The sequence below is a fragment of the Stegastes partitus genome, unplaced genomic scaffold, assembly GCF_000690725.1.
Source record: "Stegastes partitus isolate 25-593 unplaced genomic scaffold, Stegastes_partitus-1.0.2 Scaffold1420, whole genome shotgun sequence".
Classification (NCBI taxonomy): domain Eukaryota; kingdom Metazoa; phylum Chordata; class Actinopteri; family Pomacentridae; genus Stegastes; species Stegastes partitus.
This window is the reverse complement of record NW_007579151.1, coordinates 116,183-124,816: the sequence shown is the minus strand read 5'-3', so window position 1 is coordinate 124,816 and position 8,634 is coordinate 116,183. Positions and strand designations below refer to the sequence as shown.

General features: G+C 46.9%; 1 protein-coding gene across 1 annotated transcript in view; it reads left to right on the top strand.

The window, feature by feature from the left end:
- The first annotated feature begins 900 nt into the window (after positions 1-900).
- Positions 901-8,634, top strand: part of LOC103370414 (protein kinase C epsilon type-like) — a 43,149-nt gene continuing 35,415 nt past the window's right edge. The window contains exon 1 of the mRNA XM_008299464.1: positions 901-2,073. Coding sequence (XP_008297686.1) covers positions 1,729-2,073 — 345 coding nt within the window. The 5' untranslated portion in view covers positions 901-1,728. The remainder of the gene's footprint in view (positions 2,074-8,634) is intronic.

The window sequence follows — 8,634 nt, the reverse complement described above, 5'->3', positions numbered from 1 at the left end:
GCAGGAGTTGTACTTGTAATCTCACAGTGTGGAACTACTAATATTACTATACAGTTAAAATGTGATGTAATATTACAGATGGTAAAACTCTGATGTACCTTCATTCAAGTAAAACTTTACATGCAGGACTTTCACTGGCGTACCTGAGTTTACTAGAGTGTGAAATTGACTTTTTTACCTCCACAGATGAGAAATCTGAATGTGACACTGGAAATAAAAGCGAAAGAGAAAGCACTGCAAAGGTAAGAAGAAAAAAAATAAGAAGAAGAATTGAGGACTTTCACTTTGGAATCCCTCATTTCACTGTGTGGCTGAATAATCTGAACACAACACTGGAAATAAGCTGCTATCATATTACAGAAAACAACACCGACACACTGGGAATAAACAGACACGGCCGCACAAACACAGGATTCAGTGAGGAAGTTTACTGCTGAGCAAAAAAAAATAAAAACACACCATCCCACCTCTCTGTAGCACTGATTGGTCAGGAGGCAGGTGTGTATTTTAAGGTAGTATTCCAGAAACCTGTAATAGACTCATTACAGTGTTTTTCTGTCTCCTCACACTCCCTCCTTATGTGTGTGTGTGAGGGAGGGAGGCTGTGACCATGCATACGGACTGACTGATTGACTGTCTGGCCATGACGCACGCACACACACACACATGCACACGCACACACATGCACACGCCTCCTCCTCATGAAAACACCTCTTCCATCTGAAAACACAACACCGCCTCCCCTCCACTATTTTCTCTCTCTCTCTCTCTCATCCGGCGCAGAAAAAGCCCGGCAGCGCGAGGTGACGCGTTTTGCGCATTTCCTGCAAAGCTCGCGGATTCAGGAGCAGCAGAGGGGAAACGCAGGGGGCGCGCGCGCAAGAGGAAAAAAAAAAAAAAAAACAACACACACACACGAGAGCGCGAGAGTGGTGATGAATTCGGGGTGCTCGTGAGCCCGTTCATAAGAAACAAACAAACAAAACAACAACACCGCAGTTATTATTGTTGTCGCTGCTGTGGAGAGGAGCTTCTTTCTTTTTTCTTTTTTTCTTTTTTTTTTGTTTCTCCGAGAATACGCGCAAAATATCGCGGTGTTGGTGAGGTCGCACAGCCAAGGAGATTATCCACCGGAGAGAGGGAGCCGCGACGGGGCTGGAAACCGGAGCACCAATCCCGGATGGCTAGGCGCGGCTGCTCGCTCGCTCTCCCTCCCTGACCCCCGGGAAGAGACGCAACAGCGGACCGCCGGGCTGGAAGACGGAGCAGGAGAAGAACCGAGAGGCTCCGGTTCGGGGCAACTTGACATGTTTTATTCGGGAATTTTGCGGGACCGAGCGTAAACAAACACAAGGCTCGGGTGGGAGAGAGAGAGAGAGTGTTCAGACCACTGAAGGGTGTGAGTCTGCGTGGTTGCTGCGTTTTTTTTTTTCTCTCTCCCCCTCTTCTCTCCCCCAAGCCCATTACAGATCCATTATCTGTGCAGTTCCAGCGTCTCTGTGGACGACACCGTGTTCTGATATGGTCGGACTAGACTGAGGAGCCAGCGGCATTATGGGATGTAGCAGGACTGTGCAGTGACCCCCGCTCATTGGAAGGAAACACTGTGTGTACAGGAGCAGGAACAGGCAGACGAGCCTAAACACACACACACACACACACACACACACACACACACACACACACACACACACCCTCATCCCGTCATAGACACACACTCCTGCAGCCATGCCTGTGTTCAGTGGCCTGCTCAAGGTAAGAGTGTGTGAGGCGGTGGACCTGAAGCCCACCCCATGGGCCCTGCGTCACGCTGTGGGCAAGAGCGGCTCCTTCCTGCTGGACCCCTACCTGGCCCTGAACCTGGACCAGACCCGGCTAGGCCAGACCGCCACCAGGACCAAGACCAACAGTCCCGCCTGGCACCAGGAGTTCTGCACCGAGGTCCGGGAGGGAAGGAGCCTGGAGCTGTCCGTGTTCCACGACGCGCCCATCGGGTACGACGACTTCGTGGCCAACTGCACCATCCAGCTGGAGGACCTGCTGCAGAACGGAACCAGGCACTACGAGGACTGGGTACGTGTTTGATGCTTGGCGTTGGCGTCTGGGGGGAGCCTCGGGTCTGCATGTGTGACTCTGGTCAGTTCGTTAGATTCTTAATCCCGGGACTTCTCCTTTAGGTTCTTGGAAAGTTCTGACACAGATTCTCCATGTGGGCTCTGCTGGTGCAGAACCTTGAGTGCCTCTTTTTACCCCAAATTTAAAATCTGATGTGGAAGTCCAGTTGGAGATGTTTGTGTAGATTCATCCAAGTCATGCTAGTAATAGGAGCTTCAATAACACTGGGCTTCTTGAGAAGAACCTGAACCTAAATTGAAGCTCCTATTGATTGAGAATCTACACAGAAATCTACAGCTGGACTTCTTCTCAAGAACCTAACAGGGAAGTCCTGTTGCTTCTCATTGAGGCTCTTATTATGACCATGACTTGGATGACTGAGAAGCTGCTCAGTGCCCTGACTAACCTATCTACACAACGCATTCATTCAGACACACTCGTCACTTGTATCTCCCCATAGCGATTATAAAAAACGGTGCAAAAGGTTCTGCACAGCCAGAACTGTATGCATGGGCGCTATTTATGGTGCAGAAAAGCTGAATATGTGCAGCTGAGATGGCATTCAACACCAAGCTGCTCTACGTCTCTGCAGCAGACCGACTGTTTGTTGCGTGGTGGACTTGGTGCCGGAGGACCGGGCCCCTCGGCCGCAGCACGCACGCGTTTTGTGGCCTAATCGGTTCATGTTCTGCTTCACAATGAACAGCTGTGGGGTGCCTTGCTCATGAGCGGATCTGATTTCTTCTCTCTTCTGACACAGATTGCGATCTTTCACCACGTGGGATCTGCTGATACAGAAGCTCTGTTTCAATATAAAAACCGCCACATTATGTAGAACTGAGACCATCCTGACATTGAATAGAGAACACGTATTTAATGGAACTTCTGGCCTAATTATTAAATCTGCACCTTCTCGGGGAACCTCTGTGGTTTCAGTTCAGTGCATCTCTCGGTAATTTGGGGCCTTCGGTGCCGCTACTCCGGAAAATTCTCCTCAAATGTCAAACCTTTGCAGTCGGAACAAGTCTTCGCTGCCATCATCGTCGTCACCTCCACCGCCTTCTTTCACTTTCTGCAGCAGCCTGTCATCAAGCTTCATGCGCTGAGAGGTTGCCTGGCTGGACAAAGTCTTCTTTTCCTTATTTGAAGCTACAAAGAGCTTCTTGGCTTCCTGTTCTTTAATGCTGCTGCTTCCTCTCTTCTGTCTGTCACACCTGAGCCTTGTGGACTTACATCACATCTGATTTCTTTCTCGATTCCTCACAGTCCTCCTACCTCTTCGGGCTGGAGGAGAATGCTGTATTTACCCCTGCAGAGTTACAGTTACACAGCAAACACGGCGACGCAGATGTGGATCAGCGCCTTCAACAGTTTGTCCCTTCCTCAAGAGACATGTTAGCTGTGGGAAATACCGAAGTTCCTTACATTTGTCACGGTTTCTTTAATTCGAGACCAGACGGCCACATGTAGATGTGTATGTATGGGGAGGGATAAAGAGCTGTTTGTTTCGGGTCCGCAAGTTGTTATCTCCAGCTTTAACATGTGATCCTGTCCTGCTGTTGACGGCGGTTTTATGTCGACTCGCTTTATGTTAGATCAAAGACTGACGAGGGTGATTTCAGGACAAGTGTTCTGGGAGCCGCTGATGATGTTCGACACAGGTTGTGTTGGATTAACCCATTATCTACGAGTGGCATGCGTTTTCCCGCGGCGTGCTGTGAGCCATTACAGTCATTTTCTACCTTTCAGGTTTCAGCAAACGGTAAAAATCTGAAATTTTAAGTCGTGGTAAACAATCGCAGCCGCCGCGCTTATTACAGCGTTATTACTCGTCTGTCAAATGGCATTTTTGTTCCGTGGCAATTTTGTTTTGAAGACTCCTGAATGTCAGAGTATTTACAGCTCTCAGCTGGATTAACATATGACCATGATGTAACGTTAAAAGCAGGAGGCAACAAAATGCTCATTGTGGTGAATTAATCTCCAATCTGAACTCTTAGGAAGCTTATTTTCATGCCGCGATATTGTAAAAATCTCATCGTGCGCTTTGTTTAAAGTGTGTAGGATGTGAAAGTGTACATGAGTCCGCAGGCAGAAGCGTGTAAAGCCAAACGGTATGGTTCGTTAAGGAGGGGGGGTTTCATTGATGTGCAGTTATGTAACCTTATGCTATATGAGCATACACTGGCATGTATAAATAGACACGCACACGCAGAGGTACCTCGTCCCTCAGCCGTCCACACTAAGGTCAGAGCGTATGGATCACTCTGCTGATTGACTGCATCCCATCGATCAGCCGGCCGGCTCGCCAATACATCTGCCTCAGAGCGACACAGTCCCTCCCACTTCCCCTCCGTCCTCCTCCCTTTCATTACTCACCACTTCTGCCTCCCTCGTCCTCCCCTCCTCTACGGCGAATTCCTCTCCCATCTCGCAAACACTTATCCCCCCCCACCTCCCCACCTCCTGCCTCTCCTCATTTAGGCATCATCATCCTCTTTGTGCTTCACTCGTGTACCTTAAACCCTCCTCTTTTATCTGATTCCTCTTGATGCTCTTACCTTCTGTTGCTCTTCAGTCTCCAGCGGGGAGGGAGGATGTGGAGTTCAGTTTCCATAAGGAGGCAGCGGCGGGGAATATAAGTCGGATCAGTTACGGTTTTTTTCTTGATGCAGCCTGCCTTGTACGCTTTGTCTGTTGGATTTCTGTGTGTTTGGGAAATAGTTAGAGGATTAAAAATGACCAATGGTGGCATCAGATATATTGAACCTTGTGCAGAGGCCTCCTCACAGGATCAACATCAGTGAACTAATGTTACGGTAATAAGCTGCATCAATACAAACATGGGTGCAAATTTCAGGGAGCCGACCCAATACTTGAAATACATGTCGCTCCAGTGAAAACAAGAAAGAAGCAACAAGCCTTTAATTGGTAAAACTACTCCATCATTACTCCTAGACGCAGCACAACAGATGCATGCAGAGGAAATGGTGCTTAAAAATTCACCAGCAAGTTAAATATTTGATGCTCAAAGGAGGACCTCCAGACCCCCATGTGTCTGTTTAACCTGTGCCCATGTAGTGTAGGTATTAATGGAGTCTTTTTTAAAAATTATCCAGGCTCAATGCAGTAACAACTGAAAACTTGTCAGTAATTTACATTTATGGGTAAATTACTGTCATGATCCATCAATTTCTCTCTTTTTTTTCACAGTTTAAATCATAAAATGTCACAAAACAGTGGAGAAAACTCACCACAATGTTCTCTTTGTGCAACTAACAGTCCAAAAGAATGCAAATATTCACATTTCATAACATGAAAAAAAGAGTCTTTATTGGTGTTTTTGCTCGTTAACTCGATGCCATCGAATTCTCTGTTGCTCAACTTTTGCCACGTTTGGAACAGACATTATTGATGCTCCACAAGATGAATCATAATGACTTTGGTGATCCCCTGAGTCACATTAGTGGGTTTTAGTGAAATATCTCAACAACTATTGGATAGATTACCATGAATTTTAGCGCCTACCTTCGTGCCTCCATTAGGACTATTGTCATCATTTCGATGGGCCCCCGACTTTTCATCCGTTGCCATCGTCATCCTAAAATTTTGTGTATATTGACTAAATCCTAACAATCCAAACAGCATCGACTGAACACTGCATATAGTGCTAATTAGAAAAGGTTAGCATGCTTAAACTAAAACGGTCAACAAGGTGAACATTATACCTGCAAAGCATCATCATGGTAGCATTGATATTGTTAGCATTTAGCTCAAAACAGACTCCCACAGCTGCTCACCTGACTGGAGACTCTTATAGTACATGTTCACTTGGAACTTCCTTGTTTATTATGAAAACAGTTTGTGTTTCTGGAAACATGTTTGATGAAAAATGGTTGAAAACATCTTTGGAATTTTTCAGAGGCGTCTATTCGCGCTCGATGCTTCTCGATTGCATCCAGAAGTTGATTCCTGGACTTTATGCAAATGAGCAGCGGGCAACATGTCTTTTAAAAATGCTCCCAGAATGCATTGCAGGGCGGCTCACATGGATAATATACAGGAAGCGCTTGAGTGATGGATTGGATGGACATGTACCTTTAGTCCACGTCCACACTAACAAGTTTTTGTTTATAAATTGCATAGATTTAGCAAAGTTTATGATCTGGGTCCTCACCACTCCAGAGTTTTAAAACAGGTTAAGTAGAGACTTGTGGGAACCCTGCGTGCCCGCTTTTAGTTTGACAACTTTAAGATTGGGTTTTAGCCGTGACGCTCAGAAACATTTAGAAACGATGACTCTTCCTCGTCAGCTCTCGTCGGCCACTACGCGTCCTTCCCTGATTCATCACGTCCTTACATTTGCTTTGCAGCATCTCCCGGTCTGTGATTTCTGCTGGCGTGACCACCTTACAGTACACACTCATGTGTTACTTTGAGTTTACTGTGACTCACCGGATGCAGACTGCAGGTAAAAGCCTGCCGGATCCTGCCAGTAGTCACTATCTGTGTGTCATTGTTGTCAATATTCCCCTTTTGCTACGGAGAAACAACAACAACAGCTTCCGACTTAGCAGCCAGCGACATGAAAATGGCAGAGATCTGAATGGTGAAATAAGGCCTCGTCACCTCCATGCTGTGTCCTTTAACAGGGACACAGTTGCTACATCCTGGGCTGAGTGCTGTCCGTTGTAGAGGGCCTTTTGTCTCCTGGCAGAAGAATGATAATGGACGCAGTTAGACCATTTTCCAGCACTGACGCAGCGCTAGTCTGGCTGTGAGAGACCAGCAGCTTGTCTCTACAGATTTTTTAGATTTTCTACAACTAAGCAGTCAATACTTTAAATCTTGATGCACAAGCGTGGTCATGTGGTCTGCAGGCATGCTAGTATGAATGGGGCCTGCTAAAATGCTTGCCTGGACGGGGATTATTTTCATTTTAAAATGCTGTTTTAAGATGAAAATATATCAGTGTGCATGCAGCCTTAGTGTTTTTCAGACATCAGGGATTGATTCAGTTAAATCAAAACCTCCTAAATGGGAAAAGAGAACCCTCGGTACGCATGGCAGAAAGCGGGTGATTGACATGAATGAAATAATAATATTACTAAACGCTGCGCCCAGAGTCCAACCAAATGGTCGTCTTCCTGCTGTCCAGACGAAGGCTGAGCCTCGTGCACCTCGGCTCCGTCTTTCTCACTTCCTCCGCCCTTCTGCTGCCTCTCTCATCTCATCTCGTCATCTCTCTTCGCCTCGGCGCCGTTATCCCCATCCTCTCCGCTTCCTGCTCTCTTTTGTCTCCCTGCGTGAGTCGGGCTCCCGTGGACCCGAGCGCAGGTTCCCGCTTATGCGCCGCTGGTGAAATATTAACCAGGCTTTGATGCTTATTAATTGTCCCACTCAGTAATTGAGATGCTCCACGAAGCCTATCCCCATGGCGACAGTGACAGCCCGTCCCCTTGGTGACAGCCTCTCACCCACCAGAGAGAGAGAGAGAGAGAGGGAGGGAGGGGGAGAGATGATGGGTGAGACAAGAGGGGAAGCAGAACTGTACCTTTTCTGCTCCTTAAGAAGTCAAAATTATTTAAATTTGAGGCCTTCAAAGAGAGAGATCTCGGCGCTGCGTGGCCATTTTTTATTTTATTTTTTTGAAGGGAATTCCATTTTACTCACCGCCATAATTGTGGAGATGCTGCATGATGGTACTTAGCGAGACACAACATTACAGCATTGTCTGCCGGGCTCAAGCGACTCAAGCCTCGGGCAGGTTTGAACAAGTTTTTACTCCATTTACGCCTCTTGTTTTGATTTAACCTCAATTGTCCTTCAAAACCAACCGCTCCAGTGTGGAGCTGCTGCTAGATCAACATGCCCTTCATTACAGTTTAGCCTATTTGTACGCTATCTGCTCCACTCTACGCTCTCTGTGATACCTGTCGTGTGCATTTTAACCTAAAGCACCGGTTCTGGGTGAGTGTGAGTGCCTTGCGTCGAGGTGAGCTCCACAGCACTGTAAACGAAACTGCGCATTCCTGTGGCGGTTACGGCATGCCAGTGGCTGAGCGATGCAAAGGATGATTACAACCGAAGTTCAACTTTTTTTTCCCGCGGTATGTTTTCGGCGGTTGTCTGTCAGCGAGATTACACAAAAGCGAAGCGAGCTCGATTTTTATGAACCGTGGCAGAGAGGCACGAACAAAGAAAGAACCCGATCGCTTTATTCAAAAACTACGAGTGGGACTTTGGCTTTGGCGGTGGACCGCGCTCTCCGAGTGCCCTTCTCGTTTTTTTAAACAAGCTGTTTAGATAAATGGGTCAAATTTGGCTGCTGTTACAGATGCTATTAAAAGACAGATATTCACAATCTGCACTGCGTCCAATCAGTAAAGTGTGGTATTATAATGGTGCAAAACCCAATGAATGAAGCACCAAGGATACAAAAGGACCATTGTGGAGCACCTTGGCCAAAATGTGCCAGATTTATGATATTATTTTGGTTGTTGCCAAAGCAAATTAAAC